The following is a 20033-nucleotide window of genomic DNA, read 5'->3' on the forward strand; positions in this document are numbered from 1 at the left end:
TGACGCTTTTAAATAATGTGTTAAAACAGTGCAATGATCAAATTTAGGAAACTAATCTACAGGCTTTATTCAGTATATTTAATCTATAGGACATACTAGGCTTAATGTATGTGGATTTAATATATATTTCAAATATAAAATTGAGTGTTGTTTGTACAATTCTTGGCATTAATTTATAATTTGAGGAATTGTATACTGTCTAGAGTCCAAACACAGGATGATGAGGTGATAATTCCAAAATAATTCCTTTATCTAGAGCAGTGGTCCTCAACCTTCCTAATGCCGCAGCCTTTTAATACAGTTCCTGTGGTCGTGACTCACAGGTTGAGAACCGCTGACCTAGACAAACTGAAAATTTCAAACAAGTTTTCCTTCCTAGTATCACATTTATATGAGAAATTTGAGTTTACTGTTTTAGCTCAGTTATTCAAAGAGTTATTTGGCAGACTATAGAGTTTGAATTATGTCATTAAAACCTATAGAAAATGATACAAATTTGGAATTTAATTTCCACATTAGTGTCATTTGATAGAAAATATATATGATTTTTTGCTGCACAATTAGCGAGGCTCTTTGTTTTAGTTTTTATAAAGTGGAAAATTAAAAAGGAATAATGAAGAGAAATAAATTTTGGCAATGAAAATGCATATGATTGAAAGTTATTCTGTCCAGTTGGCCTTCATCACTTTGACCCCTCTTGCATTTATATTTTCAGACCTAATTTTTGTCAGGAAATCACCTAAATGCAAGGAGAAGCATTGGCAGGTCTAGTTTCTATAACAATGTACAACCCACTAGAAGATTAAGTAGTAAATACTCTTGTTGCACGTGGTTTTCAGAGTTCAGCAGGAGTGAAACAAACCTGGGTAGACCCATGTCTAAAATGCTGCCTTTTCCCAGCGCCCTGCCTTCCACTGGCCTCTCCTGTGGAGGGTAACTGTTACATCTTTGCAGAAACTACAAACTACAGATGAAGCATGCACAACCTTTAGGGAAGTTCCTGACTTTCATTGTTAAGTACCCAATTATATTGTGGCAATTAATAACTATCTTGTCCCTTTATCATTTTTATTATCAGCACCAATAGTCTTGAACCCCATCTCCTCTTGATTCATCAATTTTTTTCACCAAAATTTTAATTTTAATTTTTACATATATATGTGTTAATTAGGTTTCCATTTTTTTGCCTTCACAAAATTAAAAAGACTTAAAATTTAATAACAATAACGATGTTTAAGATAAGGATTAGAAATAAAAACCTTGTAAAGAACGAACGAACATAAATACATTCAGAAAAGGAATCAGACAATTGCTACATCGAAATATTAAGCAATAATAATAATAATGCAAAGAAAGTAACATTTACATTGTCAAATAAGAGTATGTCTATTATAGAATGCTTCGACTCTGAGGTTCAGTATGGAGTCCTCAGTTAACTTCTTATTTTTTTTTAAGTATCAAAAAATAGACAATACTTAGAAATACAAGTAAAAGATAATGTCAAAAAACAGATCATGCTAAATCTTATAAACAGTAGAAAAAGAAGAAATACATCAAAATCATTCTACTTGATCTGGGTGCACCTGATATTAAAGTTGGAGAAAATGTATTATTATAAAGGAGAAATTACAAACATATATCACTTATAAATAAGGTTACAATATCCTAAACAACATATTAACATGTTGAGTTAAAAATTAATGTTTAAGTAATATACTTTGGTCAAAATTAAAACCAATTTATGTGAAAACTAGTCACCATTTTCTTTTCTTCAGTTTTTTTTTGTGTATTTTCCATGGCAGCACTGAGTCATGGTCTAGTAACTCATATAATTTGCTATACTTCCCAAAATGGTATTTTCATGGAAATGTAGTAACAGAATTTGTCTCAATGTGTACATTTAAAGTAGTATTAATTCCATAATTACATTTTTCTATTTGGGCCTTATTTTTATATGTAGCAAGAATAAGCTTTGGTCCTTATTTTTATATGAAGACGAATAACCTTGAATGATTGTCCGTGACGTCCCCCAGCATTTCCTGTTTCTTTTGAAATTCTCGGCCAGTAGCTTGACGGATCTCTTCTGTCTATTTTTACGACTTCTGTTTTCAGATCTTTCAGTTAGGGAACTTTGCCCCCTTTGAGTAAGGCACACATTCTTGTAGTTTGTTTGTTGGTTTTATTTATTTATTTTTTTTGCTTGTTTTTATTAGGCGTAACGCACTAATTATAACAAATATGTTATATCTCATTTTTGTTTTACCAAAGCAATACAGGCACATGATTTTAATAGAAAACAAATATTTGTTTCTTTTTTTTTTTTAATTCTTAAATATCAATTTTTGGTAAGTTTGCTCATTTTTAGTTTTTCTCTTTTCTTAGAAGTAATGCTAGTTGGCTATGGAACTTATAAATTGATATCTGATATCTTATTTTTCTATTTCTTATTCTATTTTAAGGAGAGTTCCTTTTCTAAGATTTCTTTTTTAAACTTCTCATGTATCAAGAATTTTTTTGTGTGTGTGTTTTTATTTTTCAAGCATGCTGTTCTTGTTGTATGAATACAGTGTGTTCCCTTATCAGTCTGATATTTATAGGGTAAAAAATAAGATTTTCTGTTTGGTCTTTGTTTTATGTTAGAAGCGTTCTTTAAAATATCTTTAAACAATGATGACATTTATGATTATTATATGGTCATCACTCTGCTGTGAACTTTGTATAGTCACAAATTCTCATAGCATTTTATAAGATAGTTATTTTTCCTTACTATATTACTTTACTACGGCTTTACTACAGTAACCAATTACCACTAACCTGGTGACTTAAAACAAGAAAAATGTATGTTGTCACAGTTTTGGAGGGCAGAGTTCCAAAATTAGTATCATTGGGTTAAAATCAAGGTGTCAAGGTGGCTGTACATTTTAAGGAGGTTCTAAGAGAGAATCAGCTTCTTGGAATTTGTTTTTGTTAAAAGATAGATTATTCTACCAATCTCTTGCTGAGAGTGTTGGGATGGGAGTCTTTGATAATTCTGGCTATAGCATTTTGTATATAAATTTGGGAAGGTTATACTGTTGAATATATAGAATGTTGTGGAATCACTTTATTCCCAACATAGACCTTACCTCTGCTTCCAGGCAGGGCTTGGGCCCCTATTTTAGAATCTGATGGGTCAGATTTCTACAGAGTAAAGGGTCCAACTTTCACACAGGTGAAGAGAGTTTGTTGCTTAGCTGCTTAGCACAGTGGAGAGAGTACAGAGAGTATATACATTTTTTAAGAAAGGATAAAACCGTGTTAGAATTATAATATTCAACATATATCGATAGCATTTATTACCTTGTGTGTTGTATCTTGTATTTCTTATAATTGCAGAAGTCCAGGGTGAGTTGAGTATTACAATTTTAATGCAGTTTTTTCCTTTCTTAGAATGCATATACAGTTTTTGGTATCCTCTATATATTGGCCAAACTGCCCATATGTTTATATTCGTTTATATATAAAGTAGATTGTTGATAGAGACTAATTTATGACTTGTTTTGTTTTGAATTCTTAGAGACAAATAAAAAGTGGTGTGTTTTGGAAGGAGGCTTCTTGAGTTACTATGACAGTGATAAGTCTACCACACCTAACGGCAGCATTAATGTCAATGAGGTCATCTGCCTGGCTATCCAGAAAGAGGACTTCTACCTAACTACTGGGTAGGTATACCATTAAATAACTAGAGGTGAAAGGTATTTCAGATAATTATCACTATTATGCAAGGTAATAAGGGTTTTGGCATCAGATGTTCATTTGCTTCCTTTAGAAGGGTCTAGGGGATTCTCAAAGCTGACTTATATTGTACCTTCTAAGATTTCCTTTGAGAATTCAATAAAAAGGAGGAAAAATAAAATATACTAATATGAAGGGCCATGCCTCAAATCCTATATAAATATGTAGCATTTAATTTTGTAGTCATTTAATTTTAGGACTCATTTAAAATGATGAACCAACGATGCAGGTTTTGTATTCTAAGGGAATATCACGATTAAAACAGGTAAGAGGTTTTTATAAGAGCCAAACATAACTTGTGGCCTCTTTTTATTTGTGTGTGCCGCAGGCCCATCTTTATCTTTGAGATCTACTTACCCTCAGAACGTGTGTTTTTATTTGGAGCTGAAACATCTCAAGCTCAAAGAAAATGGACAGAGGCAATAGCCAAGGTATTTACCTATTGCCTTATTACCGTAGATCTGGGGAAGACTTTTATTTTATTTATTTATTTATTTATTTTTGTAGAGACAGAGTCTCACTGTACCGTCCTCGGGTAGAGTGCCGTGGCGTCACACAGCTCACAGCAACCTCTAACTCTCGGGCTTACGTGATTCTCTTGCCTCAGCCTCCCGAGCAGCTGGGACTACAGGCGCCCGCCACAACACCCGGCTATTTTTTTGTTGCAGTTTGGCCGGGGCTGGGTTTGAACCCGCCACCCTCGGTATATGGGGCCGGCGCCCTACTCACTGAGCCACAGGCGCCGCCCCGGGGAAGACTTTTAACTTGGAGTCTGTGGTTGAGCTTCAGGGGTCCACGAACATTTTATGTGAAGATTCTGGGAAGAAGGTCAGATTTCATTAGGTTAAATGAGCTTAAGAACTATCTTCCTAGAGCCTTAAGCAGAGGAGAAATGAATGGAGGACTGACAAAATCTTTTTTTTTTTTTTTTCAAATTATGGCCATGTTTATATTGATTAAATTATTTTTAATATTATGAAGTCATTTCGGTGAATATTTTTTCATAGGTAGATATCTTATTCAAAGTGTACACAGTGGTAAAAGCAACAAATTTAGTAAAAGACATAAAAGGAGAAAAACATTAAAGGTTGACCTTTTGAAAAGTGTCACAATTCCCTGAAGAGACTGTCTTCTTTGTTTTAGATGTAAAATATAGCAAGAAAAGAGATTTAAGGTGCTGCCATTTTACAGCGTAGTAGAGCTTCTAACTTTTAAGACCAAAAGGAAGTTTAAATCATTGTTTTGAATTTTGTGTCACTTAGGAATCTTTAAACATAAAATACTAAGACAATTTTTTCCACATTCCCTTATATCTGTAAATCAGGAAGGGAGTTCCTATTTTCACTGTCTTTATTACTTTTTTGTATTTGTTTTAACAGCATTTTGTTCCCTTATTTGCTGAAAACTTAACAGAAGCTGACTATGATTTGATTGGTCAACTCTTCTACAAAGATTGCCACGCCCTCGATCAGTGGAGGAAAGGCTGGTTTGCTATGGACAAATCTAGTTTGCATTTTTGCCTTCAAACACCAGAAGTTCAGGAAGACAGAATGGCCTTGAGAAGACTGCAAGAGCTCAGTAAGATTTCTTTTTCTTCCCTGTTATCTTTGGAACACAGTTCCTCATTACATACAATAATGATAGCTTTTGTAAAATTATGATGGCTTACTTCTGAACTCTAAGTAGTCTTAAAAATTGTGACATTGTGGGAATTTAGTATATAAAAAATATGTTTATGATTTTTATTCCTTCTCTTTAAGCAATCAGCACAATGGTTCAGAATGGTGAAAAACTGGATGTCTTACTCTTGGTAGAAAAAGGGAGGTGAGCGTCCTTTTGCTTATTACTCTTTATCTCAACAACTGGGGCGTGTGCTAGTTTAGTTACTTTCTTGGAGAAAGACCCTGATTTTAAAACTGGACATTTTCTGAATCGTAGATGTAGATACACTTGAGCTTCCTTTGGAGAAAGAGTGCACCCATGAGGTTTAGATATTTTCGTATTTGTTATGATAAAATCAGTATGGTCAACTATTAGTTTTCTACAGACCTCGCTTCTTTTGGGACATTCACAGTTAAATATTAAAACCAGTTTGGTGATTATAAATATATCTCAGGTTAGAAACATGAGGGATGTAAACAGTATTCTGAATTACCTACGTATGTGAGTCATAACATAGTCAAGAAACAATGTTGTTTCTTGAATTTATTGATTTTTTTAGTAACTATTAAGAATCTATTGGGCGTCGAGGACAGTTGCAGGTGTTGGAGATATAGTGATAAAAAATAGAAGGCCTCTGCCTTCATGAAGCATGTACACTATGGGGAAAACAGTGTAGGCAGACAAAAAATAATTGTGAGACGTTGTATCCATCAGTGTCAAATCTAATGGAGAAAAGCAAGGAGAGAATCCATGGAACAGGGTTCTGTGTTAGGTAGTGTGATAAGAGAGGCCATCTGTGATGAAAGGTCTGTGTGACGTGAAGTAGCAAACCACACAACAGTCCGATAGCGTCCCAGTCGTGGGGCCGGAGATGTTTGAAGAGAGTTGTGCTTGGCGTGTTCATGGTCTGTAAGGAACCTGCCCTAGCTGGGAGTATTTGAATGTGTGGCAGAGTGAGAAGAAATGATTTCAAACATATCCCTGGACTAAATCACATACAGTCTTACAGGTCATGATGTGTAAAACTAGAATTTTAGTCTAAGTAAAATGGGAAACTCTTCAGTCAGAACTGGGAAATGGAAGTGTCTGATTTATGTTTACAAAGCACTACTCTGACTCCGGATGAATAAGCTTTTGGAGGACAGGTGTGACAGTGAGTGTCTCCTGAGGATGCTGCTGCAGAGGCCAGGCCAGAAATGGCTCGTCTAAGAACATAGTGTTGAGGACTGATGGAGTATGTGATGAACATAGAAGTGTCAGGATCTGTTGATGGTCCAGGGGTCCTCAAACTACGGCCTGCAGGCCACATGAGGCGGTGTGATTGTATTTGTTCCCGTTTTGTTTTTACTTCAAAATAAGATATGTGCAGTGTGCATAGGAATTTGTTCATAGTTTTTTTTTTTTTTTTTAAACTATAGTCCGGCCCTCCAACGGTCTGAGGGACAGTGAACAGGCCCCCTGTTCAAAAAGTTTGAGGACGCCTGGTTCAGACGAATGTAAGAATCAAGGATGTCCCCAAAGTTTTTGGCCTGAACAAATGGTGCTTTTTTTTTTTTTTTTTTTTTGGAGATAAAAAAACACACGTTGAGTAAAGATAGTATGTTATAAAGTTTGGGGCAGTAGACCAAGAATTTGTTCTTGGCAGTGATAACGTGGAGATGCCTGTTTGATAGCAAAGTCTGGGATTAAGTGAAGACATTATACCTGGCGGTAAACAATTGAGAGTCATCACAGAATACACCAAAGAGAAAGAGTAGAAAAGAGAGTTGAGGATGTAGCCTCAGGGAATCCAATATTTAAAGTTCTACAAGAGGAGGAGGATCAAGGGAAGGGGCCGGGAAGGAGCAGCTGGTGACAGATCAGAACAATTAGGAAGACTGAGTTTCTTGAACATTTTTTTCTTGATTTCTTGTAATTTGTTTTTATAACAAATTCACTGATTGCACTGACTCAGTATGTTTGGCTTTGTAATAGTGCAAGATCATTTGCAAAACATAAAGCAAATGTTTAATTAAAGATCAGCTGGTTAATGCAGTTGATCTTCGAACACCCAGGGGTTTGGGGTGCTGAACCCTTGTGCTGTCAAAAATCTGTGTTTAAATTTTAACTTCCCCCAGACTTAGCTACTAATGAACTTTTGTTAATGAGACGACTTGTTAACATAGTTAACACCCATTTTGTATGTAATGTGTGTTATGTATCATATTCTTTCAATAAAGTAAGCTGTAGAAAAGAAAATGTTTCTAAGAAAATCATAAAGAGGAGAAAATGTGTTTACTATTCCTTAAGTGGACGTGGCTTATCATAAAAGTCTTCACCTCCTGCAGGTGAGGAGGAGGAAGGGGTGGGGTTGTTCTTGCTGTCTCCTGTGGCAGAGGAGGAAGAAGGTCTGCGTCTAAGGGGCCTTCGCAGTTCAAACCATATTGGTCAAGGGTCCACATAATATAAAAGTACAGCTAAATCAAACTTCACTATGGTTGTTTCTCTTGCTGTGACAAGAGCAACAACTTTCCTTACCTGAACTTTTATTTCCTTCGTCTTCATGGGAGGGCACTAACAGCTTTAGACAATGTGCATATTATCAATTGAATATTTATGTCAGAGTTGTGTTTTTTAACTTAAAAGCATCATTAGGGCTTTGCATTTTCATGTATTTACTCCTGAGATTATGATGGTTAATGCTTCTTTAGGTTCTGATTTATGGTACCAGATGATGAATTCCCTATCCTGTCAGAGGACTGTTAGTGATATGTTCAGAAATGATGAGGTATGGATAATATTATGGCGTTGAAGTACTAACAGAAATAGTTTTTATAGTCATCTAGTAATATTTATGGAATGCCTACTGCCTGTCCCTTCCATAGCAGGAGAAAAAAAATGGTCAAAACCATAAACTTGGCATCTGAGCTCTCAGGGTTTATGCTCTTAAATAGAAAAACACCATCTTGATAGTTGAATTTATTGCACTTATTCTTTTTATTTATTTATTTTATCAGGTTACTATAGCCAAGATTTTTTTCTGTTAGGTTTTGTGTGTGAAGGGTTTGAACAGTGGTATATAGTTTTAATTAAAATATAGCAAACATGGATTAGAATTATTCAGTTTGATGAATATTTTATTTAGTGCTGCTGTAGACCATATACTCCCCTCATGAATGCAAGATGTGGAAGCCAGAATACTAAATGTTTTGTTACATGATACATTTTTACCTTTCTCTTGGACTGTAGGTGTCAGGGGATTAAAATACATTTGTCATATTATTAATCTCTGAGTTCCTGGAATAGGGAAAACTAGTGCAATCCCAAAATAAATGGTCATAGACACTTAATAATGGTTGTTTTTATCCATTACTAACAAGTTATGTTGAAAATATTTTTATGGAAGTGGAGAGTAAGGAGTATGCTGGGATGAGAATAGGAGAAATATGAGGATAAATGAACAACCAGGTATTTTCCTTAAATTTCATTGAATAGCTGCTCTGTAATATACATAATTTCGAAGGAACTGTATTACCACATGCTGTATCTTGGTTTTATTTGATTTTCCTATTTTCTTCAAATAAATAAACTGATAACAATTATGATAATGGATGGAACTTACCAGATACCAAGCACTATTTTAAGTATTATTTAATTATTAATACTTAAATAGTCCTTAGTTTATATGTGGCATGGAAGAGAATCATCCGTTTCAAAATTAAGGTCAGTTTGTGACTTAACAACCTAAAGATCCTTTTCTAAACTAGTGTTCAGGATTAATCGACCCATACCTTTGTACAAATCACTTTCAGGAATTAAGTCAACAAATGTTTTAGGGAACATGGTTTTCAGCTGCTTTGTGAACGAGGTGATTAGGGTGACTGCTGAGCTTTTGGCCTGGGTGACTCTGTAAATGGTAGTATCGTTTACCAAAATAGGGAATATGTACTTCTCTCCAGTACTCAAACACAGCTAGTTAATTATAGCTGTTATTGTTGAAGAGCTCTTTCATTACTGTGTCAAAATAAGAGCATTTCATCATATCAGCCTCCCTCTCAGCTCCCTTTTGATCTGTTCGCCCTTTGGGAGATAATGACTGTCAGCAAAGGGAGACTGTGGTAGACTTGAAAATGACAGATAAAATTGTGGCTTTTGGCAATAACTTTCAATTATTTGTATTCGTGGCATACAGAGATGGTGCGAATAATTGAAAGAGATAGAAACCAATCAGCTGTAAAGTTTAACCTTTATTCTGTATTAGTAACAACTTTAACTAAAAATGCTCATCATAAATAAGTGTAATGAATGGATTTCACACGTTTTCCCTATTCTTGTCTACATTAGGTTAAAATGCTAAAAATATTAATGTTTCTAAAAAGCAAGTAGGAGAAAGAGCCCCTGGAACTGGAGACGTTATATGCTGATAATTGCCCACCGAATGTAGTCACTATTTACATGCCAGTTTGAATCCTCATGGTAAATTTTCTCTATATGCATAGCACGAGTGTCTTTAGACAGAGAAATATTGCAACAATATTTTCCACACACAGCATTTTTGCTCTGCAAAACTCTAAACAGAAGGTGTTCCAGATGGTGTCATTTTAATATGTAATTTTTTGTATACTTTAAAAATTATTATTTTGGAATAATAAAGCCTTCTTGATTCTTTTGAAGCAGTGGATTTCAACCTTCCTAATGCCAAGATATATTTTCATTGTTACAAAGGGGTCGTGACCCACAGGTTGAGAACTGCTGTACTAAAGTGTTTCTGGGATGCTATTTGAGGCAGTTACCAGGACTTAGATTCTGTGCTTTCTTTTAGGCCTTGGTCAGGATATCTTTGTGCCAAAAAAAAAAAAAAAAGTTGAATTTCTAATTTTTTTGTATTTGCGTGTATCTATCTATCTATCTATCTATCTATCTATCTATCTATCTATCTATCTATCTATATATATAGATACACACACACAGGAAGAGAGAGAGAGAATGTTCTGGACCAGGAAGTCAAAAGTATTTACCTGGACAGCAGATGATACCTCAACCTTAACTGAAATGTTCGATAGGTTACAGCATCCTTTTCTCAAAATTTGAAAGCTGTTTAAGCACATTAGCCCACATTCTCTGCATATGTCCTTCCAATGAATAAACTTCTGTGTTTACCAAATTCACATGGCAGAGCTGCATGTCCATTTACCAAACACCTATTATTAATCTTTAGTGGAAAAGCTGTTGGTCACGAACAATGTGAATAACTCAGCTGTGTTATCAGAAACAGAAAAGATGTTTGTGTGTGTGTGTGTGTGTGAATTTTAGATTCCATGCTTGACCTATAGTAAGGCCTGACAGCTTGATGACTCTCAAGCCTGACTGCATTTCGGTTTTAATTGCAAATTCCAGACATAAAGAAACTAACACTGGGGAGTACACACTTCATCAATATGTTCCACAATTATGCAACAGACTACACTTCTCAATTTGGGTGATTAACACCCTAAAGTTAAGATTCCTTATTTCCTATCAATTTACTTCATATGCTCTTCCCACACCCCCTGCCGCCCCCACTGAATTGTCTTTTATAGCAGCTGATAGGAATACTCTGGAGGCTGAATTATCTTAAAGTGGTTTCTAAATTGTGCATGTAATTGCAAATTAAACAGTAGCCGATTGCCCAAAATATAAGCTTGACTGCTTTTGTAACTTTCTGATGATTTAATTCTTAGAGATGGTTTAATCTGAGTGTTGCCAAGACAAACAAGAGATTCTCTTTTCTCACCACCCCCACAGGTTTTTTAAAAAGAAAGGAACTCTTCAACATTGTAAAGTGAGAAAGTGAAAGAAAATTATAATAGAGGGAATGTGTGGCTATTTAAAAAAGGTTAATTTTAAAGGATGTATATTTGCTTAACAAATATCTTTTCATTCAGTTCAAAGCATTTCTATATACCGGGAAAGATGTAAGTTTATGAAGAAATAAATGTATTCAGGTGTGAGAAAAAAACATGCAAAAGGATGAGAAGATCTCTTTAAGATGTTTGGGTTCAAGGTAATTTTTTTTTTTTTTTTTTTTGGCCGGGGCTGGGCTTGAACCCGCCACCTCCGGCATATGGGACCGGCACCCTACCTGTTGAGCCACAGGCGCCGCCCGGGTTCAAGGTAATTTTTTAAAGAGAAGTATGTTTAAGTGGATCTGGAGTGCGAGGTGGGATTTCAGTAGGAAGAACCATGGGAACTGAGAGACTACGTCATTCCAAGAAGTGGAAATATTAATAGTAGCTTCAGAGTAATAGGATGGGATAGGAACAACATCGGAACAAGTTGGCCTTAAGCTGTGGTCGTTGAGGGGAAACATGAGCTGATATGATGACAAGGATAGATTGATGCTATATTAGTATTTTCAATTAAATTCAATTCATAACTTGCTATATTCTGAAGAGGAATACAAACCCTTTACAAGGGTACAGAAACATTTTAAAGCTATTGTTAAAAGTGAAATTGGGCTTCATTCTGTAGTCAGTGGAACATCATTAAAGGCTTTAAGGAAGTGCGCGATAAAATCGGCTCTCACATTTCACCTATAAGTGACTGTCTGATAACGTCTAGGGATGAGAGTGAAGAACTAGAGCCCTTGCCTTTCTTGAAGTATCAGGTGCCTTGGGGCTGTTTACTGAGCTGTTGGTTTCAGAAGAAACAAACTATTTAAAATAGTTTTGTACAGCATTATTCATGCCACGTAGTTTCTGCATCTGTATATTTTCTTTTTTTTTATTTTTATTTATTATTATTATTTTTTATTGTAGGGGATTCATTGAGGGTACAATAAGCCAGGTTACACTGATTGCAATTGTTGTGTTTGCCTGTTTAGATGGCTAAAATTTTATCTCCATGCTCCAGTTTCCTATGTGGAAAACTAGAAAAAATAGTGAATCTCTCAAAACTAAAATGATGTATAGGTGTGATGACTAAATAGAATGTGCCAGACTCCATTTCTGGCTGTGAAGGAATAACTGGCATGGAACAAGGTGTTGCACTTCAAACAACCGGAAATCTGTACAAAATATATGAAAGGACTGTTTTCTGACCTTGAGACAGTTGGCGTTCTGGGACTATGATTACAGAGAGAAGGGAAACAAATGAAGGAGGCCTTAGCTTCACCTTGACTTTATTTCCTTTATTTCCTGACTGTAGGTACTCCTCAGCCCATGGCACAGAGAATAGGAAAAGCTGAGCAGAAGTTGGGGGCATTGTAGAAATAGGAGCTTAGGGAGTCGAAAATAGCTAGGATTTTCAGGGGAGGGTACCGGAGCTGAGGGAGATACATAAAGAATTTCAGAAATTTTCCCCTTTCCCCCTATTCTTAGGTTGTAACTGGGTTATAGCTTTCATGTGAAAGCCATAAATTAGTTTCATAGTAGGGCTGAGTACATTGGATACTTCTTCTTCCATTCTTGGGATACTTTACTAAGAAGAATATGTTGGGGAGGAAGTGGGGAGGTGGGCAGAGGGTGGGCGATTGGTGGGATTATACCTGCGGTGCATCTTACAAGGGTATATGTGAAACTTAGTAAATGTGGAATGTAAATGTCTTAGCACAATAACTAAGAAAATGCCAGGAAGAGTATATGTGAAACTTAGTAAATGTAGAATATAAATGTCTTAACACAATAACTAAGAAGATGCCAGGAAGGCTATGTTAACCAGTGTGATGAAATGTGTCAAATGGTCTATGAAACTAGTGTATGGTGCCCCATGATCCCATTAATGTACACAGCTATGATTTAATAAAAAAAAAAAAATTCATAGGAGTTCCTTGTTCTGCATATTATAGGGTGAAATGCCAAGAAGCCAGGCAGAAACAATTTTCAGAGTACCATAAGTACTTTTACCTGTGTTAAGTTTCGGTAAATTCTACTGTCATCCCTTCAAATGATTCTCAGAGCTGAGACAGCATTGAAATTCCATCCAGTCTGGTGAGACAGACCTCATTAAACACACAGGGCATTTAATAAAGACAAAAGAAAGACAACACTATAGTATAAGGGCTAAATCAGCTTTGGAGTAAAGGTTACTTTATTTTTACTTCACTATCCTTAAAAACTTTAAAAGGATTGGCTATTTCGCAGGTAATTTAGTTGCCTGGGGCCAAGTAGGCAAACAACGTGAAAATAATCATCAACACCAAGGGAAAGAACACAATCTTGCCGCTCAACAACTTATTATTCATAGTAGTTAGGATGTAGTTAAAATTACTAGTCATGTGAAAAATCCACAGATGAGTTGTTGATAGATACAGATCCAGACATGAGAAAGATGATGGAATTAGCAAAGACTTTAAAAAGTGATTCAAATATTATGCATATATTCAAAGATGTAAAGGAAAACATAAACACCATGAGAAAATGGATAATTAAAAGAGTACTAACTATAACATCTAAAGCTGAAAAATACACTATCTGAAAAGAAAATTTCACTTGATATGCTTAATGTAAGTGTAGGCTCTACAGGAAAAAAAAAAATCAGGGAATTTGAAGGCATGACAGTAGAATTTGCCAAAACTTAAACACAGATAAAAGACAACAGAACCTCAGTGCATTATGTGACAGTGCCAACCAGTTTAATGTAAGTGTAATTAAAATACCAAAATTAGAGAAGAGAAGGATAAAGGCAGAAAAAGTCTTTTAAGGAATATAGTAATTTTCTGAATTTGATAAAAAAAAATCAATAAACCCACGTCTTAAGATCAAAATACTGTAAGCAGTATAAAAAACAAACCATGTGAAGACAAATCATTATAAAGTTCCTGAAAACTAGTGTGAGGATAAAATAAAGTACCAGAGGGAAAAAAGACTTTAAATATAGGGAACATATATGAGAATGTTTCAACAGAAATACTGCAAGCCTGAAGACAATGTAATAAATATATAAAGTACTAGAAAACAAGCAGCTCTCAACCTAAAATAACCTATTTAGCAAAACTATCTTCCAGAGATGAGAGCAAAATAAAATATGTTTTGGCCAGACTTATGCTAAGAATCTAGATCTGCACCATATGAAATATTAAAGTATGTTTTTCTGGTTGAAAGAAAATTATACCAGTTATAAACTTGAACCCATGCAAAGCAATTAGGAACTTGAAAGCATATGTGTATGTTGATAAATTTAAATAATATTTTTATATTGTTGAATTTCTTAAAAGTAATTGCTTAAAGCACAAATAGCAATGTATTGTGTAGTTGATAACATGCATAGAAGTAGAACGTATGGCAGTATCACAAGAGACAAGAAGGGAGACATAAAAAATGAACTTTGAAATTATTATAGTAAAACAGTCTAATATTATTTGAAAGTAGATTATACTACTTGTTGAAATCTCTAGAGTGACCACTGACAAATCATTGAGGTCTAGCTATGAAGCTAATAGCAGAAATGAAATAGAATTATATATATATAATATATAATTATATATATATAATTATATATATAATTATAATATATAATTTTATATATATATATAAAAAGAAGCCAAGGAAATTCATGCAGATAGTCAGCAGGAAGAAACAAACACGAACAAAATTAGGAAATTTGACCAATGATGATGAAAACCATCAAAATTGTGTGATGTATCTAAAAAACAGTATTTAGAAGGAATTTTATAGCTTCAGTTGCTTATGTTGAATAAAAATAACTAAAGCCTTTAAGCTTCTACCTTAAAAATCTATAAAAGAGCAAATTAAATTCAAAGTACGGCGGAGAATGAAATGATGCAGATAGTAGCAGAAATCAATGAAATGGGAAATTTAAAAACAGTAAAGAAAATCACTGTCACCAGTAGCTGGCTCTTCGAAATGATCAATTAAATTGAAAAACTTCTAACTTTCCTTTGAAAAGTTAAGAAAATTGATAAAACTTCAACTAGAAGAAAGTACAGAAGATACCAATTACTAGTACCAGGTCTTAATATTTAAAAGATAAAGGTATATTATGACCAACTTTATACCAGTAAATTTCACACATGAGCTATATGCTAGAACCTCTATAATTTGACCACCCAAGAGACTGTAACAAACTGCTAAACATAAGGAACGAGGCCTACTGCGCTGATCTGTGCATGTGGCGCATGTCTGGTCTATGACGATTCGGTCAACTTAAGAAAGCAGTCAACATAGGGAGGTGGCCAACTATGGAGGTTCTATCGTAATTTAAAAATCTCTTTCAGTTACATGAATTAGATGAGAATATTCATTCTTACCACTTTCATTCGACATTTTCTTGCTGGTTGAAAATGACAAAGCCAGAAAATAAAATAAAAGGCACAAATATTGGAGTATAAATGAAAAAAGCCCTCAAGTATACTTTATCAAAATTAGAAACTTTATTCTTTAAATGCTGCCATTATTAAAAGGAAAAGAAAAATCTCATACTTGGAGTAAATATTCACATCACACCTATCTGATAACTTGCATCCATCATATATAGAAAGAATGCTTATATGTTAATAAGGAAAATGCCCCCATAAAATAGCAAAAAATAATAAACACTTTTAAAAGAAGCTCTGTGAATAGCCAACCAACATATATAAATGTTCAATGTCAGAGAAATGCAAATTAAAACCTCAATGAGATAATATTCTATATACTGTAAACACTAAGATTAGAAAATAGCAATTCAAATAGTTGATTAGTGTGGTAGGATTGTAAAATAATACTCTCATTTTGGGAAACAGTTTAGCAGGTTTTTTTTTTTTTTTTTAAATAAAGTTAATGCACACTTACTATACATCCCAGTGAATGAGTAGTCTGGGTACTTACCCAAAGTAAATCATAAATGTTCATAAAATGACTGCTACACATATATTTAAAACAACTTTACCATGGTCAAAAACTGAAGTCAGTCTATAAACAGAATGTGATACATGTGGAATATTGAACCTGTATTAACCACTTGAATGGTTCCTTAAAACATTGTGCTAAGTAAAAGAGGCCAGGTGCAAAAAAGTAACACCATAGAATTCCATTTATATGAAATTTTAGATCTGGCCTATTGCATTAATAGCAGAAAGCAGTACAATTTTTGCCCAGGATTCAGCCTAGGGCAAGGGACTTACTGCAAAGAGTTATGAGAGAAAATTGTGAGTGATGAGAATGGTCTATATATTGATCGTGCTGGTTGCACAGGTGTAAACATTTATTTAAATATTTCAAACTGTGCACTTACATGAGTATGTTTTAGACATTAAAAAATTATAATGACTGGATAATTCAGCAATAACAATTTATCCTTTTTTCCAGAAAGGAAAAAAAAATAACAAAAAGCCTATTATGATTAGTATGTTCTGCTTTGAAGTGTTGCTTAAATGCAAAGAGAATATTTTCACAATTATCTTCTGAAGTCATATCCATTCCATTCCTAATGTGCCTAGGATGCTTTTCAAGGTTGAATGTAGGGTGAACCATTAAGAAGAGAAATAGATTTTCTGTTATGAGTGGCCCGCAATTATCTTCTAGGTCCATTCCAATGGTGTGACTTTGTGATAAGTTTTCCAGGAAACCTTTTTGTGAATCTGTGTGTGATAAGAAAGATCACAGAACCATATACCTCAACATTTCACCTCTTGAAGGAGCACTTTTGGAACTGAGGATCAGGGCTTGAAATTATGGAGATCTAATTCCTCAGGTAAAGGAGGGATCATGGACTAGAGTAGTACTAGTTAAGATGACCTCGTAGTACTAGTTAGTATGACCTCGTTACCTCGATTTGCTTTTCTCTCCTAGCCCTGAGTCCTCGGGAAAATTCTCTCTGGCCATAGCTTCCTAGTCATAAATGAAAAGCTGGAAAGAGAGGTTTCCAGTTCTCTGGTCTCAAAAACTCAGGGACAGTCTAAGGTGGCTGTAAATATATCCTTTCCCTCAAGGAACCCATCAAAACTTTGACTTATGTGATTCGTTTCTGTTTCACAGTTAAAACAAACCACACAGGCATATATATATAAAGAGAAACAAAATATCCATGTGTTTTCTACCCAGAGACAATGTGACATGTTGGCAGAAGCAATTGAATTTAAATATGGACTCCTTGTACTAACACAAGTATCTCTCTGGATGTATCCTAAACTGCTGAACCCTTCCCTGGTTGTTGGGATTTCAGCTTATTTCCATTTTTAAAATGTTCTGTAAATGTGTTTCTTTGCATGTTCACTTGAGCATGAGAGGGGAAGAAAGATATTAGAAGGAACAACAAATAATTGTCCTTCAAAGCAGGTGCTTATGGAGGAGCCCTGTGGTTGCAATAACATGTTAAAAGTAATGCATACATGGTTTAAATTTCTTAGTACATATTGTCAAATACTTTTTCAGACTATCAGTTTTTATAATACTGTGATACTTGTTATAGTTTTTAGTGATGAATGTTATGGATTTTAGATATATTTGTAAGTTGCTTTTGACAAGTTGCTGTTTTAATATTTGTCTCTGATTTCTAGATTGGTTTGTGTTTATTGGCCATTGACACATAATTCTGTGAATTATCTCTTTTTTGTGTCTGATGACCCTATTTCTGTGGAAGCCCTTTCTGTATTTATTTATTTATTTGTAAATGCTTAGGATATTATACTTTCCAGTCGTATTTGTGGAGTGTGTTATTTGCTTTTTGTTTAAATGTTCTTTATTTATACAAGTACATTTACTTTTTTTATGTAGTTGATCCTATTATTTGTGAAGACCTTTCTGGTTCCTGTCAGACTAGGCTCAAATATGATTCTTTACATTTTGTGGTTATTATATTGCCATTTTGACATAATTGTCTTTATTAGTCATACAACTTCATATCTATGTCTTTTTTAAAGACAGAGTCTTACTTAGTTGCCCTCAATAAGGTGCAGTGGTGGCATCACAGCTCACAGCAACCTGAAACTTCTAGGCTCAGATAGGACTTTTACCTCAGCCTCTGGAGTAGCTGGGATTGTAGGTTCACACCAACATGCCCAGATACTTTTTCTATTTTTTTTTCGTACAGAAAGGGTTTGACTCCTGCCTAGGTGGGTCTTGAACTCCTGACCTCAAACAAACAAACAAAAATCCTCCTGCCTCAGCCTGCCAGAGTGCTGGGATTATAGAAGTGAATCACTGTGTCTTTTCTTATTTAACTGCTTTGATGCATTATAGCAAATGATGTTTCTTTATGTGGCTTTGAAGTAGCATTTGAAATTTATGCTTGGGAATGGACAATTAGAATAATTAATTTCTCTATAATAGGAGTTCATTAAAATAACTTTTCAGTTTTTAGGAAATAAGTTAATGTTCCCTTATCATTCTTATCCAGAAATATGAAATGGTTTTTTGATAAAACATGAAATCACAAAGTCGAACAGCATTTGTGTTGAAAATATCTTTTGTTATTTTATTCAGTGTGCACAGATTTTAGCTAAGCATTGGGAAAATTGTTGAACTGATAGTATTAAATGTCAAACATCTTCTACCCTCATGATGTATTTTAGAAGTCACTCCTTGACAAGTTAACTCAGGAGTTCTACTCACTAGTTCACATGAAGTCAGCTAAACCTGTCATGCTGGGATTTCTTTTAACTAGAAAGAAAATTTGACATTCAGAAATGTTCATAGTTACTGACAGAATCAAACTGGCATTATAGGAGAGCCATTGTATTTTGGATTTCTTACGCCGTTTATTGAAATACCCAATGTAGTTGTTTATAAGAAGTCACAAAGATCAGGAGTGGCACCTGTGGCACAAAGGAATAGGGCGCCAGCCCATATACTGGAGGTGGTATGTTCAAACCTGGCCCCGGCCAAAAACTGCAAAAAAAAAAAAAAGAAATTACAAAGATCTTATGTCATGTTTAGTTATTAATTTAATTATTAGGTAAAAATTTATGTAAACAAAAATCAGAAAAAAAAATGTTTAGCTCTCTGTTCAAACTCCTAAATTTCTCCAGATACAATTTTAATTAAGTTTATAGAATGTAGGGGCTTGATATTACTCAGGGGAAATGACTTTAGTTATATAATTTCATTTAGGCAAATGTCCCCAAAGAATGCTTTTGGATAAATGGAAAGGCTGTGGCATGTCAGGATAGTACAGCAGGTGTCAAGAATTTTTCTAAAAGAAAATCACAAAAACTGGAGGTCAGGCCTGCTATGGTGGTGTGGAAAGCAAAAACAATAAAGATATCAAAGAGCAGGAGATGAGGATTACAGGTATGAGTGTCTGTTAAAAAGTAGTAATTATAGCAAGTTCAGAAGAAGTTGGAAATGAGTGGTATCACGTCAGCACCCTTGTCTTTTTATAAGAACATCTACAAAAGAAATAGGAAGATATTTTTTTCTTTTCAAATTAGAGAAAGTAATTATTAGAAATGTGAAAGATGACATCCCTGTCTTCCCACCTTCCACTCTTGAACCCTAAAACTCCAGAGATGATTTAGCTAATTCTTTTCTCTTAAAGTTAAATCTAAGATATCACCGTTATAGTCCTCAATACAGATCAAATAATTTTATGTTGGTGAAATATACTTTAAATGTTTGGGATTCATTGAGGGTACAAAGAGTTGGGTTACACTGGTTGCATTAGTTAGGCAAAATTCCTCTTACGATTGTGTTCTGCCCCCG

General features: G+C 34.5%; 1 protein-coding gene across 3 annotated transcripts in view; it reads left to right on the forward strand.

Moving 5' to 3' along the window:
- The window catches only part of ARAP2 (ArfGAP with RhoGAP domain, ankyrin repeat and PH domain 2), a 187804-nt gene that overhangs the window by 104258 nt on the left and 63513 nt on the right, over window positions 1-20033 (forward strand). For all 3 annotated transcript variants that reach the window (XM_053578074.1, XM_053578076.1, XM_053578077.1), the window contains 4 exons: window positions 3557-3701; window positions 4103-4205; window positions 5154-5352; window positions 5535-5598. In XM_053578074.1, coding sequence (XP_053434049.1) covers window positions 3557-3701; window positions 4103-4205; window positions 5154-5352; window positions 5535-5598 — 511 coding nt within the window. The remainder of the gene's footprint in view (window positions 1-3556; window positions 3702-4102; window positions 4206-5153; window positions 5353-5534; window positions 5599-20033) is intronic.

This window comes from Nycticebus coucang, chromosome 23, assembly GCF_027406575.1.
Source record: "Nycticebus coucang isolate mNycCou1 chromosome 23, mNycCou1.pri, whole genome shotgun sequence".
NCBI lineage: Eukaryota > Metazoa > Chordata > Mammalia > Primates > Lorisidae > Nycticebus > Nycticebus coucang.